General features: G+C 55.7%; 1 protein-coding gene across 4 annotated transcripts in view; it reads right to left on the bottom strand.

Moving 5' to 3' along the window:
• Window positions 1-3,175: 3,175 nt before the first annotated feature.
• The window catches only part of IRF2 (interferon regulatory factor 2), a 75,464-nt gene continuing 61,246 nt past the window's right edge, over window positions 3,176-17,393 (bottom strand). For 2 of the 4 annotated variants that reach the window (XM_059685713.1, XM_059685714.1), the window contains exons 7-9: window positions 12,696-12,860; window positions 5,572-5,618; window positions 3,176-4,441 (exon numbers count right to left, since the gene is read on the bottom strand). In XM_059685713.1, coding sequence (XP_059541696.1) covers window positions 4,139-4,441; window positions 5,572-5,618; window positions 12,696-12,860 — 515 coding nt within the window. In that variant the 3' untranslated portion in view covers window positions 3,176-4,138. The remainder of the gene's footprint in view (window positions 4,442-5,571; window positions 5,619-12,695; window positions 12,861-17,393) is intronic. The other 2 variants (XM_059685715.1, XM_059685717.1) reach the window with 2 other exon arrangements.

The following is a 17,393-nucleotide window of genomic DNA, read 5'->3' as shown; positions in this document are numbered from 1 at the left end:
CCACCACCTTCTGGTGTCTCCTGACGGGAATGTGTGCCCGATCTTCTCTCCAGGGCTGTGGCCGATCATGTTCCCTCAGGGTGCAGCCCAGGGCTCCAGCCCTGTGGTCTTGACCTCTAGGGTAATGACCCCAAGGGAGGAGGAGGAGACCCTGGGGTGACTGCCTACTGTGTCGCCAACCTCCCTCCGTCCACATGTTGGGAGGTAAATGTGTCTGAGAAGCTGACAGCCCTGCGGACTGTGACAGCCCGGGCGGGGTCTCCTGCAGCCTGGGAACAGGTCCCGCTGGCTCCGGGCCCCTGAGCTCAGGTCCCACTGGCCTGACCACCCTGGCCTGGCTCTGCCACAGGATGGAATTTCAGGATGGGGTAGCTGAACGCTTCCATTCTCTTCCCAAACCACAACTGGTGCCGAGACACTGGAGAGCTGGCCTGGGATGCCAGGGGCCCATTGTGGCTACCTGCTGGCAAGCCTCTCCCAGCATGCCTCTCTCCTTCTTCCTTAGGAATTTGGCAGATATTTCTTATGCTCCCCTTTTATCTGGGTCTGTTTGTCCTCTGTAGCTAGAATAACAGGGGGCTTTTAAAACCGAATGAATGCAACATCCAAAGAATGGCCTCAGGCAAATGGAATGTCTCATGTTCCCTCTCTCTGGCCGGGAGCAGAGGCCCTTTGGGGCTTAACATCTTTTTCATTCACTTGCAAAATACTTCCCAAAGCACAAGTTTGAAAACTCAAGTCCTGGAGCCAGCTCACGAAGCTCCCTCTCCGCTCTAACATTTCCCTCTCAGTAGCAGTCACTTGATCGGTTAGGACACTTTAGATCTGGGGGCGGGGAAAGAAAAGGTACTATTTTGGGTTTTAATTTCCAATGGATTTGTGTTGTATTTCTTACCCATGTTTGTTTCTTCTTCTCTAAAAAATATGTAAATAGACTAAACACCGCCTTTGGCCCATACGTCACCCAAACGCGGACACTGCTCTGGGTGGTCATGGATTTATAGACCCTCGAGGGGTGTCCTGGAAGGATGTGCTGGGTTCCGTCAACCTCCCTGCAGGCGGAAGCCCCTGTCCCTGGAGTCCCAGGTCACAGCTTACAATGTTCTCAGGATCAGAGAGGGACCGTGCTGGCTGCCGAGAATGGCGACTACTGATTGTCCCAACGGCTGTCACACCGCACTTCACACACACACACGCACACGCACACACGCACACGCGCACACAGCCCATCATAAAAGCCTATCGGCTCACACAGATGCCGCTGAGGAGCACGCGCGCCCGGTACTTCCTCTAACGGACACCGAGGTCTGAGGCAGGGCCCGTGGCACTCCCCAGGGGTTTGTCTTCATGTCAACTACTGGCAAGTGACCCTCCGAGACCATACAGTCTCTCTCCGACATAATTCACACGCGATTCTGTTTTTCACGGCCTCATTAGCCACGGGTGAAGTGATCTTTAACAGTTAATTGTGCATTTCCAAATCCTGAATTGTCTTTCACCTGGCCAGGTTCTGGGGGGAGTCTAGCTATAGCCATAGAAGTGGAGGAAGCAGGGCGGGGCAGGGGGAGGGGGTGGCGATGGGTTTGGGGCCAGCAGAGCTGCCGGAAGGAGCAGGATATGAGCTGGGAAGAGGGAAGGGGGCTGGGAAGAGGGGCCACCTTTAACCCTTAGATGGCCAGGCCATGGGACTCAGAGCTACCTTCCGTTACCGTTTCTGTAAACTTATTTTTGACACAGGGTGACAAAAGAAAACGATGTGGATATCAGCCACCGAGAGCTGAGAGAAGGGTCGGGCTGAGCTGAGAGCTCACTGCTGAGGAGGCCAGAGCACCCTTTTCCTCCTCCCAACTCCTCCTCTCACCATGGAGGGGAGGTCACCCTGTCAGCGCAGGGCTCCTCACAGAACCAGCAACCACCCCAACCGGCATCTCAACCACAACATCAGCCAGTAAAACGCTCCAGTTAATTTCTGCTCAGGGCGCAGCAGTTTACAACCACTAATTACCTCTGCAGCCTCACACTGAGCGCATAAAACCAGCCCTTTGTCCTTCACTGCGGAGCCTTTTCAAATATTAACTTAGCCATCTCCTCCACACCCCCAGGTTAGCCATCTCCTCCACTCCCCCAGGTTAGCCATCTCCTCCACTCCCCCAGGTTAGCCATCTCCTCCACTCCCCCAGGTTAGCCATCTCCTCCACACCCCCAGGTTAGCCATCTCCTCCACACCCCCAGGTTAGCCCTCTCCTCCTCCACTCCCCCAGGTTAGCCATCTCCTCCACTCCCCCAGGTTAGCCATCTCCTCCACACCCCCAGGTTAGCCCTCTCCTCCTCCACTCCCCCAGGTTAGCCATCTCCTCCACACCCCCAGGTTAGCCATCTCCTCCACACCCCCAGGTTAGCCCTCTCCTCCTCCACTCCCCCAGGTTAGCCATCTCCTCCACTCCCCCAGGTTAGCCATCTCCTCCACACCCCAGGCAGGAGGGAGGCAGCGTCTCAGCTCCCAGGTTCACAGACAGGCACAGACACGTGGGAGCGTGAGGTCAGCGCCGAGGCTTCCCAAGGTCAGGACCACGCCTTGACGTCCAGATGGGTGGTGGTGGTGGTGGTGTCTGGGTCCTTAAATTCACATTTCTCACTGGAAAGACGTGCCCTAAGTCTGAGACCTCCGTCTATGGCCCCGGGTCCTGGAAAGAAGACAGACTTAGAGTAGGAACCCAGCAGACAGTTCCAGGTGAAGATGCCTTGCCCAGGGGCCCATCATGTGACCCAGATGTGACATTTCGGTCATGCCCCTGGGTGAGAAGAGAAAAGCCAGGGCGGTGGCATGTGCTCAAGCGAGACAGTGGGCGGTCAAAAGCCTCCCCCAACGTCACACCAGACTTATGCTTCATCACGCCCTTGACTGACTACCTAAGTGACCTTGAGGAAAGGCATTTCCTGGGCACAGCTGTGATGACTGCGGAGGGTGACTCCCGTGAAACACGCAGCACAGCGCCTGGCTAGGGACCACCTTCAACGCAGGAGACCGTTCCTGTCCTCCCAGGAGGAACCTCTGGGGTTTCTGGCGGCGGAAACGGGACAATGTGTTGGTCCCCAAGGAGAAACAATCCTTTGTCGGTCCTGCCCCGTGACTGTGCTCCAAAGTACAGACAGACGAAGCCAGGCGTGACGCCCATTAAAAATTTAACTATATATCATATTCATTTATTATCAATCCACAGGATAATTTGATTGCTACATGAGCTCATAAAAGCTTTTCCACCTTTACAAAATTAAAAAACAGTGTGCCACAAGGGTGTCATAACAACTGCTGAGAAACAAGAAAAGGAATCTTAAAATTATAAATTTGCTGTAGAAAAGATAAAAAACGATTTTATTTAGAATTTTTTTTTTACCTTGAATAAAATATTCCCCTGTATAAAAAATAAAAAAGCTTGCTCTGGTTAGAATTAGAGGATTCTCTCTTTCACTCTCTCTTTTTTTATCTTCAAATCTGGGAATTTGCATAAGATCTCAAGGTCATTTTCCTTTGTACCGCGTGGCCTTCAAGCATTAGCAGATTTAGAAAGATGCTCTCTCTCTTAAAGCAGTCTGCACATGGGACATCTGTGGAGAAGTGCCCTTTCCGCTCCTCCTCCTCCGGGTGCATGCGGAGCCCACAGCCGCCGGGGGGAGGAGGAGGAGGGGGCCGGGAGGGGGGCAGGGGAGGGCCGAGAAGTAGGCCAGGGCTCGAGAAGGTCTGTCTGTAAGTGCTTTACGATAAGGTGCAGAAGCCGGCGAGTCGCTAGTACTGCCCTATGTACATATTCACAAGGATAACCTCTTCCAGCTCGTTCACATTTTCTCCTCCGCTCGCTCCGAGGCGGCCGCTCCGCGAGGCGGCCGCGGGGGGGTTGGTCCTATGCCGTCCTTGCACTTGGGGAGCAGCCCCGGGAGACCCAGCAGGCTCTGGAGACACGTGTCCGCCACCGGGCTGGCGTCCTGAGTTAGAGAGAAGCCCGGCGACACCGCGGTCACTGTCCTGTGGCCGAGGCTCTGTCCTCCGAGGTGTCTAGAACAGGTGTCAGAAAAATAAAATACAAACAAACAACACGAAGCCGAGACGGGCCGACGGCCGACCGCCGGGGAGGGCGCGGGCCTAACAGCTCTTGACGCGGGCGATGTCGGACGTCTTCTTGATGACGCTGGCCCGGGTCTCGCGGTCCGGCCGGCTGCCGCTGGGCGCGGGGGCCACGGAGGCCGCGAGCGGGTGGTCGGGGTACGGGGGCCAGGAGCTGCTGAAAGGCATCGGGTAGTTCTCCTCCTTGATGGTGACCTGGAGGTCGGGCTTGTTGGAGGTCACGAAGGTGGCCATGCTGGGCAGCAGGTAGGTGCTCCGCGTGCCCATGTTGCTGAGGTACTGCTTGCCTTCGATGTTCCGCTTCCGCCAGGGCGGTCGGCCCTTTAAAGAGAAAGAACGAAGGTGTGTTTTCTTTCCCTGCTACTGGCTGGCGCTTAAAAAAATAAAACAAGTGCCACCATCCCCACGTGTTAGGAAACTGATTTCCTGAGAGTCGTGGAAGGAACGGGAGCTTAGCATCTCCAAGGCCCTCCACGGACACCATCCGCGGGGGCTCCTCTTCCCTTTTCATCGGTTCCCATTTGCCACCTCCCGGGGCGCGGCCAGGACTGTTCCATGCAGGCAGGAGAGCAGGGCAGCGGCTTGCTATCCGCTTCCCCTCTGCTCCCTGCCCAGCCCCAGCACTGGTGGCCGGTTGTCATGGAGACGTTCCTCATGGATGGCCCGATCGGAGGGAGGGCCGTGAGAAACAGCCCCGCACAGGGAGCGCCCTTGACTGCCTGCGAACGGGTGCTGCTTGGAGCTCCAGGGTGCCACGCAGATGGCTAAGCCCCAGGGTAGCCGCCTTCAGAGGAGCTGGAATGCTGACCTTCAAGACGTGGGCTGGGGAGTCTGTGAGCCTCTACACCTGTCTCGTTTCTTCAGAATTCCTGGGCCACACTGGGGAGTGTGCGGTGCACTGGGAACCCACTAATTCAAACAGCCGTCCGTCGGTCAGACTCCCCCCTCCCCCTCAGACACAAAGCAGGCTTTGGCAGGGATGCCCTCCATCACCAGCACGGCCCTTTCCTGCCACGTGCGAGGCAGCCTAGCAAAGGCAGACACGGGGGAAGCAGGGACCCAGAATCAGGACCCACACACCTGCCCGCAGGGGCGGGGCGCCAGGTGCAGTGGGGTATTTGCTTAGCACTGTCACACGCTCACATCTGGCTCCTGCTTGTGGTCACTGGGACGTACTATCTCTGCTAGAGAACTAGGCTGTTTATAGTGGTTGGAACATCAGCGTTTGCTGGCCTGCATTTCAGTTTCCTTTTCCTTCTCTTTCCAATGGTAACGTCAGCTCCCAAAGCTTCATGTTATCATTCAAAACCTAAAAGTCTGACATGTTTCATGTTCTGTACACTTGACCCCCCCCCCACACACACACGCACACACACACACACAAATCCAAGAGTAAAACTCACGACCGGAAGGAAAGGAATGTAAGGAGGGAGGAGCGGGCGGGTGCTCACCTCGGCGCTCTCCTCGTCGCTGGGCACACTGTCAGTGGTTTCGCTTTCTGTTCATGAGAGAGAAACACAGGGCGGTCATTCCTGCCCGCAAACGGTCTCGAGGCTCAGGTGTTTAGAAAACGTATCAGCACTCATTTTCCCAGAAGAGAAATGGGTACCTGACCTCCCAATCTCCATCCCCTTCCTAAGGTCAAACTCTGACCTTGGGAGATGATGGAGTGGCCATGGCCCTTGCGAGAAAGGTCCGAGAGCAGAGGGGGGCGGGGGGCTGGCTTCCTGTGGGCCAGGCAATGTTTGCTCACGGCCACCACTTCCCAGGGTTGGGTGCTGGTTGCGAAGTGCCCTGCTGCTGCGCCCTACGCCCACGCTCCTGCCTCCGGCCAGGCCAGTCCTCACCAAGGCTTTCTCCCCAGCCCCACAAGGTCCGCTCCCCCAGCCCAGGTCAATCCGCTCACGAAGTCCCAACTCGCAGCCTTTCTCCATCACCCCATTCACTCAGATCCCTCCTTGCCCTCACACCCCTTTGGTGCTGCTATCTGGGATTTGTAAGTTGCACCCAGGTCACTGTGGGGGGCTGATTCCAGGGTGGCCACCAAGATCCTCACCCTGGTGTTTGCCTTCTTGTGGGGTTCCCTCCTTGGGAGGGAGTGGGGGGTGGGGAGAAGACCTGTGACTTGCTTTAAACCACAGAACACAGCGAAGGTGATTGGGGAGGGAGGGGGGGTGATTACCTAACCAGACCGAGACCTGTGTGTTGAGGAGAATGTCGCTGGCTTCGAGGAAGCGAGCAGTCATGTTGGGAAGGTTCGTCTGACAAAGAATTAAGGGCTGCTTCCCGCCAACAGCCAGCAAGGAACTATGTTTACTGTACCCCACACCGTAGGAGCTGGGACACAGACCCCCACTTCGGTCCTCAGATGGGACAGCCCCGGGCCGCACCTGGACTGCGGACGTGTGCAGGGGGCCCTGAGCTCAGCCGCGCCTGCACCCTGGCCCTCGGGAACGGGCGTTAGTAAATGTGCGCTGTTGGCAGCCACTGCGTTGGTGGTTAGATGGCACCCAGCCAGAGGTAAGGAGCTCTGCGCCCATCCTGACCCTCCTGCCCGCTGTGAGCCACTCCCCGGAGCTGCCGTTTCCTGTCTGCAAAACGGGAGGCCGCTCCTTCCAAGAGGGTTCGGTGACGCGTGGGCGAGGCGGGGACGAGGCCTGCCAGGGCCTGGGACGGGGCGCACGGGGACAAGGGGGCTGTGCCTCTGCCCAGAGCCCCAGGCCTTGGCCGCACTGGATCTGCACATGCTAGACTCACGCAGTCCAAGTCGACGGCTGGTGATCACAAGTCACATATAATGTAAGGCTGTTTTAAGCAAATAAAAGTTTTAATTTTTTAAAGTAAAAAACCTTAAAACTTTTTTAAGTAAAAAAAATTGTGTGCAGTTGCTCAGCGTTCACAGTTTTGAGAAAACCAAATACGAAGTGTAGAACTCTGGTAACACACAGACCGTGAGAGACCCTGAGACTGGTCATTCATTTTACAGGCAGGGCCTGAAGGGCAACCATACGGCGAACACTCGCTGAGGCCGCGGCCAGGGCTGGGCCGCGCCTGTGGACAGAGGCCTCGTTCGGCCGCCCCAGGAGTGTTCGTGGGGAGCAGCGCCCATCCTCCTCCCATTAAGCAGAAGAGCTCCCGGCCCTCAGGCCTCTCAGCCTTTCACCCAAACCCACTGAGGAACTGGCCTCCCGTCTCACTTCCTGCTGGTGGCGCAGCCGGGACTGGCCGGGCCAGGCCCAGCCCAGCCCTGTCGCCCGCCCAGAGCACAGGGCACAGACCAGGCTCTCTGGAACGAAGGCTGGAGAACCCAAGGACAAACCCTGGACGAAGAGAGCGAGCATGCTGACCACACGGCTCCACCTGCAGCCTTTCTGCGGTGGCAGGGCCACTGTTCTCCAGCGACTTCTCCCAGGCACGAGTGATTACCGACGGACCATGAGCAACTAGAGGAGGGCCTGCCCCCCCTCAGACGAGGCAGATGTCCCCAAAGCATCCGCCTGGGAGCCACAGACCCTTGCTGGTAATGGCGTGGCTCCCACTCCAGCCTCAGATGAAAGTTCAAGGCCCGCTTCCCCTTGCTGTGCTGAGCTTTCTCTGGCTCTGAAGCCAAGGTTTCTCTTCCTTTCATCCGTGTCCTGACCCCTCCACTCCTAACTGCACCCAGAGGTACCTTTCCCTTTCAATGAAAGACAAACAGATGCCAACAGGCATGGTTGGGGGCTGGAAATATGCAGACATGGGGTTCCACAGCCCAAGCCCCAGCTGCGGGAGGGGTGGGAGGCAGACCCTGGGCGAGGCTCCTCGGAAGACCTCACACAGACCATGAGTCCCTTTAAGTCCCAGCTTGTGGCTTCAGGGAAGCAGCTGGAGACAAGGAAAGACACACATGCTCTGAGCTCTCGCTTCCGCTGACCCTGTGTGAGCCGAGAGCGTGTTTCTGAACTGAGACGATGCCCTGGAGTGGCTACAAGGCTCTCCACGTGCCACACCGTTTCCCATGAGGTTTAAAGGTCCGGCCTGGGTGCCTTCCGCCCACGAGCAGGAGCAGCTGGACGCTGCAGCCGGGGACGCGGGCCCCTTCTAGAGGACAGTGGTCCTCGGGCTGCCCGCAACCACGGCTCCAAGTGCTTTGCTGGGGGGCGCTCAGGCCCGGTTCCCGGTTTGACTTCACCGTTATCATCGCCACTTTCCGGGTCCATTCATGTCCCACAAATAAGCCCCTGTGGCTGCTGCTTCCAGATCAGTGTTAGTGTCCAAACTCCAGCAGGAGCTAGTTCACTTTTACTGCTGATTGCTTTGGGTTTGGCTTTTTTATTTACTTCAAATAAAATGGAATTAAAAAAATATATATATTGCCGAAACCGGTTTGGCTCAGTGGATAGAGCGTCGGCCTGCGGACTGAAGGGTCCCAGGTTCGATTCCAGTCAAGGGCATGTACCTGGGTTGCGGGCGCATCCCCAGTGGGAGATGTGCAGGAGGCAGCTGATCGATGTTTCTCCCTCATCGATGTTTCTAACTCTCCATCTCTCTCCCTTCCTCTCTGTAAAAAATCAATAAAATATATTTTAAAAAAATATATATATATACTGGGAGCTGCTTCCCTGCTGGTCTGAGTAAGTTCTGAGAGTGCTAACAGGTCCGCGATCAGCGATCATCCATTTCACCTTCCTGGCTCCGCTTCCCCGAAGGCCACTGGGTGGGGTGGGGGTGCCTAGCTGATCGCCAAGACCCTCCTCCCGGCCACAGCTCGAGGAGGACGCTCGCCTCAGGCTCCCGCTGCACTTCAGCCCAGTGTTCACGGCCAAACCTTCTCGGGAACACAGGGCAGGAGGAACAGTATGTTTTCCAGGAAAGCCGTTCTGCACGCTGACATCCCGGTACATTTTCTGGAAGGTTCTTGTTCGACAAGTGTCAGGAAGGTTGAGGAGGATTTCTTTCCCTCGATCATTTGCTCAATCGCTTTCATTTGGGCTCGATTAAAAGGTTCAAATCAGAGTGGTCTTCATCTCCAAGAACCTTTATCCTTGCGCCCCCCCCCCGCCCCCAGCAGAATGCAATGGTTTCTGTCAGGACCCCACATCTTCGCTGCTGGCTGCTGGTCAGCAGGCGACCTCCGTTCTCTGGGCTGTGACCGGTCAGTCCCTCGTGTCATGCTTCCTTCCCCAGCTGGTGTCCCACCCTCTCACCCGCCTTCTCCAAGCGCTCTGGTGGCTAGCAACAGCCTGGTGTCACCCCTCAGGCGAGAGGCCTATGGACGGACCTTCAGAGACAAATGTTTCTCCTCTAGGCTCCCCAGCCGGGCCCCGGGACCCCCCTCCCCAGGATGGAGGTGTGACGGATCCAACCAGCACTCTCGGCTGCCTTCGAACACCCGAGGCAAGGACCTCCACTCAGAGAAACCCCTGGTCTCTCTTCTCGCTCGCCATCCTGTTTAGACCAAAGACAGACTTGCAGAACCGAGGGTGGTGTGCGATCCTGCTGGGATTACATTTCAGTGTCAGAAGGGGAAATAGCTAACAACAGCCTCCAAATACCAGTTTCCTAAGCAAAGGAATGGGATTGGTTAGCAGAGGTTGAAATACAGTTGAATAAGCAAAACCAAAAAGAAAAAACACAAACGAACAAATAAACAGACCCACACCCTGTCCTGGACAGCAGGCAAACAGCCAACCCTACTGGGAACATACAGGTGGAAAGGGGACCACCACCAAAAACTGCCTTTCCTAGCAGCACGCTCTAAATCCGACTCATGGGACTTACACCAGCCATGGCCAGTCACAGGTACGTTTCCCACATGCCCTCAGCTCTGGGAACGCCGCAGTGATGAAACATTTCGGCTCCAACCAAGAAGCGCTCCCCCCCCCGCCCCCCAGGGCTCTGGAGAATCCAGATGCTGAGAACAACGGAAGGACCGAAGGCCAGGCTCCAACAGAGCCGGCTCGCGCCTGCCAGCCCGGCACGGAGCTTCTGAGACCCATGCACATGTCCTGGAGCGGGGAACGCTGTTCTCGGGGTTCTGATGCCAACGCAAGAAGCCACGGCTGGCGGAACAGCAGGGGGAGGCCTTTCCAGCATCGCTGAGAAGACTTCAGAGAAGTCTGATTCGACACACACACAGAGAAATCTACCAGAAAGCTCCAACCTGTTAAAAACCACATGGGCCCTACCTGGTTTGCTCAGTGGCTAGAGCGTCGGCCTGCGGACAGAAGGGTCCCAGGTTCAATTCCGGTCAAGGGCACGTACCTCGGTTGCAGGCTCCTCCCCAGCCCGGGCCCTGGTTGGGGCTCGTGCAGAAGGCAACCCATCGATGTGTTTCTCTCACATCATTATTTCTCTGTCTTTCCCTCTCTTCCACTCTCCCTAATAGTCACTGGGAGAACACCTTCGGGTGAGGAGAACCGCCGCCGCCTGGGGAGTCGTGCAGCAGGGGCTGCAGCCACAGCCACGGAGCTCTGAGCAGAGCCGCTCCGTGTTCCTGGCTCCCGTTATCTCTGCTGTGAAACCCAGGCCGGAACATTCCGTCCTGCCTCCTGCGGTGGTCTCTGTGATCACGAGAGGAGGACGTGTCCCGAGGGCAGAGCCCCGCGCGGCTGTCGGGGGCAGCATCTGGGTGGCAGGGCTCAGAGCGGGCCTCTGGCATAAGCTCCCTGTGGGTGCTCACTGTGCCATCCTGTTGCTCACCCCTGGGCCCACGGCTTTCACCCGCATCAGCCCTGGATTCCTGATTCCAAAGAGGAATCAGGCTGACGGGTTAGTCTCATGATCATGAAGTCAATGGGCGCCCAGCATCCCCGCGGTTCCCAGGGCACAACCAACAGGCAGGAAAGCGCAGTGATGGTTCCTGGGGCTGCAAACCCCAGCGCGGGACTCGCACACAGGCATGCAGAACGTGCCTGATGATTAAGTAACTGACAGCTGACCCCGTCTGACAGATGATACGCTTCTTGCGGCCAAGGCGGTTCCCGCACTGCTTTAGTGTTCCTGGCACCACGGAAAGCAGGGCCTTGAGGACACTGTGCCACGTGAAATAAGCCCATTCCCCAAAGGACAAATCCTGGTGATTCCACGTTAGAGGAGGCACCCGGAGTAGCCAAATCCACAGAAAGCAGACGGGGCTGGCAGCGTGGGGGAGGGGAAGAGGTTCCGTTTGGGAAGATGAACAAAGCTGTGGAGATGACGACGGTGAGGGCTGCACAGCAATGTGAAGGCACTTAATGCCGCCGAAACAGCAAAATGGCCAATTTTATGGTATGTATATTTTACCGTCATTTTTTAAAAGTCAGTTAAAAAGACAGTTGGGGTTCCGGTTATTTAGTAACTGAGAGCTCACCAACGCCCTGTCCCGGGGGTGGCCCCTGCAGCCTGGGAAAGGGACACTGGGAAGGATCCTGAGCCACGTATCAGAGCTGCCCGCGGTCACTCACGGCTGAGCCTTGCTTCGTACTTTCAATGTTCGCAAGCAGCAGCACTGACTGTCACATTTCCTACTTGTGCCCGAGTCCCCAAACACTGACTGGAGGCCGCTGGGAAGGGAGCGGAGACGATGCGACGGTGGCGGGAAAGGAGCCGTCACGCCTCGGAAAGGATGGAGAACCCACGGGTCGGGTTCCAACCCTGACTGTCTGACCAGTGCCTGCCATGACAGGCCATTCCTGGGGCACGGAAACAGGCTCAGCTGCCTGGCCAATCAGAAGCTGCACTGAGTTGAAAAAGAAGGGGAACTGTCCGGCCGGTGTGGCTCAGCAGTAGAGCGTTGACCCAGGAACCAAGAGGTCACCGGTTTGATATCTGGTCAGGGCACATGCCCAGGTTGTGGGCTCCATCCCCAGTTCGGGGCATGTGAGAGGCGGCCGATCGGTGATGTTTCTCTCTCATCGATGTTTCTACCTCTCTCTCCCTCTCCTTCCCCTTTCTCTAAAAATCAATACTATATATATGTTCCTTAAAAAAAGGGGGGGGGGGCAATGGGACGATAAGGACACATATGTAATACCTTAATCAATATATATATATATATATATATATATATATATATATATATATACACACACACACACACATATATATCAAGAAAGAGAAGGGGAATGTATGTGGGAGTCACAAATAAACCTGGTGGAATGGAATGAGGCTTGGGGTCTGACGGTTGAGGTCAAGTCCTGACCCAAACACTTACTGACTGTGTGACCCAGAACAAGTCCCTCCACTTCCCAAACGGAAGGAACTGGAGGACATGATCCCTGGGGTCCTACCCAGCATGGCCAAGCTCAGCTTCCATTACGAACATCCTTCCAAATTTCTGAGAATTTGTGCAAACAAAATAGACTCAAATGAACTTACTTGTCCACAGAAATGTTATTACGTGTTAAGTCATGCATGGAAATGTGTGGACGATCAAGTGGAGACACGTGGAGACCCTGTCTGCTGAGAACAAATGTGCCCAAGGCATGCCGGTCGAGAGAGTCAGAGCAAGAACAATCCCGGGAGAGAGGGGAGGCTGTCTGCTGGGCAGGGCGGGCGCCCCGACTAAAGGAGCCCTCCCATGCCCCTCGCACCGTACCAGAGCTCCCCGCCTCACCTGCGTAGGAAGACACGGGGGAAATCTGCAGAGGGTACAGCTCGCTCATGCTGACCGGCTGCTCATCGCTCTCGGTGGTCACCTCCACCACCTGGCAAATGTCTGGCGGGTTGGTGACAATCTCTTGATCCTCGATGTTGCTGTCCAGATGTGACTGCCCTACAACTTCAAAGAGAGGAAAGCTGTCACGCACCAACGCCTCCCGATGCCAGTTCCCACACACTCTCTCAGGACCGAGCCCCTTCCCCAAGAGCCGACCAGCCAGGGCTCAGAGTCTCGGTCACCACGTGCCAACGGCCGTGAGATGAAGACCAAGCCCCGGGCTCCCGGGACTGTTCCCAGCAGCCTGCCCACGTCCTCACAGGGGGCAACGCCCCACCCCAGGCCCAGCCGCCAGAGGCTGCACCCGGACCTCGCCCCAGGCCCAGTCGGACAGTGCCTGGAACGGACCCACTTCTGTTCTCTGCTCCTGCTCCAAACGAAGCTGTGTGCTGTGTTCTGAGTCCTAGGGTTCAGAGACACACGCTCAAATCTTAGTAGGAAGAAAGGACCACCCCAATCCACCCACCGTGGATCTAGCTGTGGGGTGTCCTGTTCATTCTCCCCGGGCCATGCGCCTGCTGGACGAAAGAGCAGAGCGGTGGGCAGATGCTCGCCCAGTTCTCACTCACTCATGTGCGTAGCATTAGCAGCGACTCCCCAGACCACTGGCAAGATGAATTCTGACCACCCGGCTCCAAATCCTGCCTCACGTTTTTAAATCAAACCTTTCAGTGTGAGATTATTATGGATTCGCAAACCGCGATAAGAAATAATAGACAGAGATCCTGTGTGCCCTTCACCCAAGTTTCCTCTGATGGCAACACCTCGCAGAACCACAGGACAAGGCCAGGATGCTACTGACAGCCGTCCATGCATCCGCTCCCATCTCCTCCGTCGCCGTATTCTGCGTGTGCTGACGGGTGTGCACTTAGTTCTATGCGGCTTTATCACAGACACAGCTTCACACACCCGCCCCACAGTCACCAACACAAGCATCTCCTACGTTACTCTTCTGTAACCATGTCCGCCTTCCTTCAGCCACCCCTTCTCACTAATCCCCGACACTCACCAACCTGTCTCCCATTTCTCTACTTTTGGACATTTCAAGAGTGTGTTCTCAACAGACCCACACAGTAATCCTTTGAGCTTGGCTTTTTTTTCTCACTCGGCATAATCCCCTGGAGGTTTATTCATCCAGGCTGTGTATGTCCAGAGGTGTGTGTATCAAGAGCTGGCCCCTTTTCGCTGCCGAGTGACATTCCATGGTTTGGATGTCCCTCGGTCTACCCACCCTCTGAGGGACTTTGGGGTCACGTCCATCCCTTGGCTGTTACACACAAGGCTGCTAAGAACATCTGTGCGCAGGTTTTGTATAAACGTAAGCTTCCATTTCTCTGGGATGATGTATCTATCCCAAGAGTGCAGTTGCTGGGTTATATGGCAATTACATGTCTAGTTTTACAAGAAACTGCCAAACTGTTACCCAGAGTGGCTGCACCATTTTACAGTCCCACCAGCGTGGATGGGTAACCTTTTTAAAAAAACCCTCACCTGAGGACATGCTTAGAGAGAAGAAATGGAGGGGAGGGGAGAACATCAATCGGGTTGCCTTCTGTACCTCCAAGACTGGGGATCAAACCCACAATCCAGGTGTCTGCCCTGACCGGGAATCAAACCGCAACCCTTTGGTGCATGGGATGACGCTCCACCTACTGAGCCACTGGGCTGGGCTGGATAACCTAACTTACGCGCAGTCTCTCCAGCTTTTGGTGTGGTCACTATTTTTTTTATTTTTTAGCCATTGTGACTATCATAACTTTAATTTCCTGCTCTACCCCTACTGCCCTGCCTACTGTTACCCAGAGCTGACCTCATACTTCAGTGGGCAATTAACTGGACGGAACACACCTGAAAACTGGACCTCAGCACGCTGCCATCGTGTGTAAGTTATTTTAACATTTCCTGCCCTGGAAACGACAGGGCAAGCGTCACCACCATTACAAATACAGCCACCAGGCACAGAGACGCGGAGTGACTTGTCCAAGGCCACACAGCTGTGATCATGCGCAGTGCTCTGTCCCGGACGTGTCCCCCCCCCCCCCCCACTCCCCCCCGCCACCTGCAAATGTTCAGGTCCGGCAGGAAGGCGACACTCCCCACTCCTGGAGAAGTCAGCCTTCCCGGGCCAGGTCCTGTTTTCACGGCTCTCCGTCTTTTCTTTTTTCTTTAAATATATTTTATTTATTTATTTATTTTTACAGAGAGGAAAGGAGAGGGACAGAGAGTCAGAAACATGGATGAGAGAGAAACATCGATCAGCTGCCTCCTGCACACCCCCCACTGGGGCTGTGCCCACAACCACAGTACATGCCCCTTGACCGGAATCAAACCTGGGACCCTTCAGTCCACAGGCTGACACTCTATCCACTGAGCCAAACCGGTTAGGGTGCTCACAGTCTTCTCATTGCACACGCATTTTTGTTTGTAAGTGGTTCCTGCTCTGACTGCATTTTGGGGGAGATGAAAAGACGTGCGTAAGGCAGGGAAGGGCTGGGGGGCATCCATGGATCGCTAAGGCAGGCTGGGAGAGGAGACTCGGGGTGTGACAAGGGTGCACACGGCGCAGCACGTGGAAGGGGAGGGGAGGGAAGGTGGATGTGCCTAGGTTTTTCTGGAGGGGAGGAAATTAAAGCGAAGAAAGGCAGGCGAAACCTGGCGGGCAGGCTCCCGAACTCTCCCTTGACCCTTGGGGCTACCTGTCTGAGCACGAGAACATCAGTCACACAGTTCACTGGACACACACTGAGAGCGACACCGACCCCTCTCACGTTCCTTCTGCCTCTTCTCCCAAATAAAATACAACAGTAGGAAGCGAGACTTCCCAAGTCCTAGAAGCAGTTAGGGGTGGAGACAGAAACCTAACGGGTGTCAGAATGTGTCTGAGGAGAGGGGTGTACGCAATACCCACTCTCAGGCCACTCAGATCTTATGTGCGTGCGGTTGGTATCAAAGCCACTTCAATTTCCAATGCTGCGCTGCCTTTCCCACAGACACGGCAGCTCGCTGGGGGCATAAACAGTGCCAACAGCTCAGCACCTTCCTACTTTTACCCCTTTGTTCAGGCCAAAATTCTCTCCCTCACTGTTGCTTTTTAATCCTCACCTGAGGATACTGGTTTATTGACTTGAGAAAGAGAAAGAGAGAGAGAGAGATCACTGTCTCCTGCACACGCCCCAAGGGGGGCTCGAAGCCACAGCCTTTTGGTGCACAGGACGACACTCGGAGCCGCCCGGCAGGCCTCTCCTCACTGTTTTCCCACAACGCCCAACGCTGTGATTCAACCAAGACTAATTGAGCACCTACTTTGCACAAGACTTTGTTGTCAGGTACTGGGGGCAGAGAGGGCATGTGGTCCAGGGCCTGGTGTGTGAGAGAGAAGCCAGCAGGGCCACCGCCGGCACACGGTGATGAAGCGGAGGTTTAGCACAGCAGCCGGAAGAAGGGGAAGTGGGAGAGGCCGTGTGATCGCGTGGAGGAAGTGGAGTGTTTTTTCCAGTTCGAGGAATGAAAGGCTTCAGTGAGGCGGTGACAGGGATGGGGAGGAGGGGCGGAGGGCCAGCGACGGGCAGGACTCACAATGCCTGCTTTTTTGGAGCCTTTTCCCGGCCACCCCGGAACAGACTGACCTCTCTTTCCTGAGCGCTCTCACTCACTGTCCCCGCTGTTCAGCCAAACTACAGCGTGACAGGCCTTGTGACACTGCCTGATGTTCTGCTCCCACTGTGAGTTAAGTCCGTCTGTCTTTACCTAAGCTTCTGGCTGTGGCCATCTCCCCATCACACCAGGGCCTCCGAGAGCTGAGGACCCGCACGAGAGCCAAGTCCCAGCAGACGCCCCTGCCCGGCACAGGAGAGCAGCTCAGCGCGTCTCTGCAGGATGCATGAATGGGCAGGCCGGGCTCCCCGACGGCAGCGAGTCCTGCACGGCCCACGACCACTTGCAAACAGCGGGCTTCACACACGTTTTCCAGAAAATGTCAGGACATGCAGCAAGTGGGTTTTTTAGACCTGGATTAATGGTCATTGTCCCAGAAGCTGCAGGTAGAGGAGGAATGCCTTGGGCTGATGAAAATGTCCTGTCTTAACCATAGTGGTGCTTACACAGCAGCATGCCCCTGTCAACATTCACAGGCCTGTACGCCTAACGGGTTAATGTTACTGTGCCTCACCTAAGCTACGTGACTTACGACAAAAAAGTAGATCAGCACCTTTACTCAACTTTTAAAATTAAATTTATTGGGTAACATCAGTTAAAAACATTAGCCAATTTCAGGTGCACAATACATCTGATACATCTACACCTGTCTGCTCTGTTGTGTGCTCACCACCCGAGCCTCGTCTCCTCCGTCGCCAGGTATGTGACGCCCCGACCCTCCTGTTCTGAATGCTGGTGACCGGGATTCAAAAGTCAGTCTCTGTTTTGGGCTACAATCCACATCCCCAGTTAAGATCGCCCCTCAGGCAGCGGCCCCAGGAGTGTGCTGCTGCACGCCTCGGGCAGAGACGACCCTTCTCTCCCTGGAACGGCGCTGTGGACACTTTAGAAGCTGTCCAACTCGGAGTCGCAACCCAAGGGAGAAGCAGGGCACTCCCAGCA

Source organism: Myotis daubentonii, chromosome 2, assembly GCF_963259705.1.
Source record: "Myotis daubentonii chromosome 2, mMyoDau2.1, whole genome shotgun sequence".
NCBI classification, from domain to species: Eukaryota; Metazoa; Chordata; class Mammalia; order Chiroptera; family Vespertilionidae; genus Myotis; species Myotis daubentonii.
Note: the sequence above shows the minus strand (reverse complement) of the source record. Positions and strands in the feature narration are given on the sequence as shown.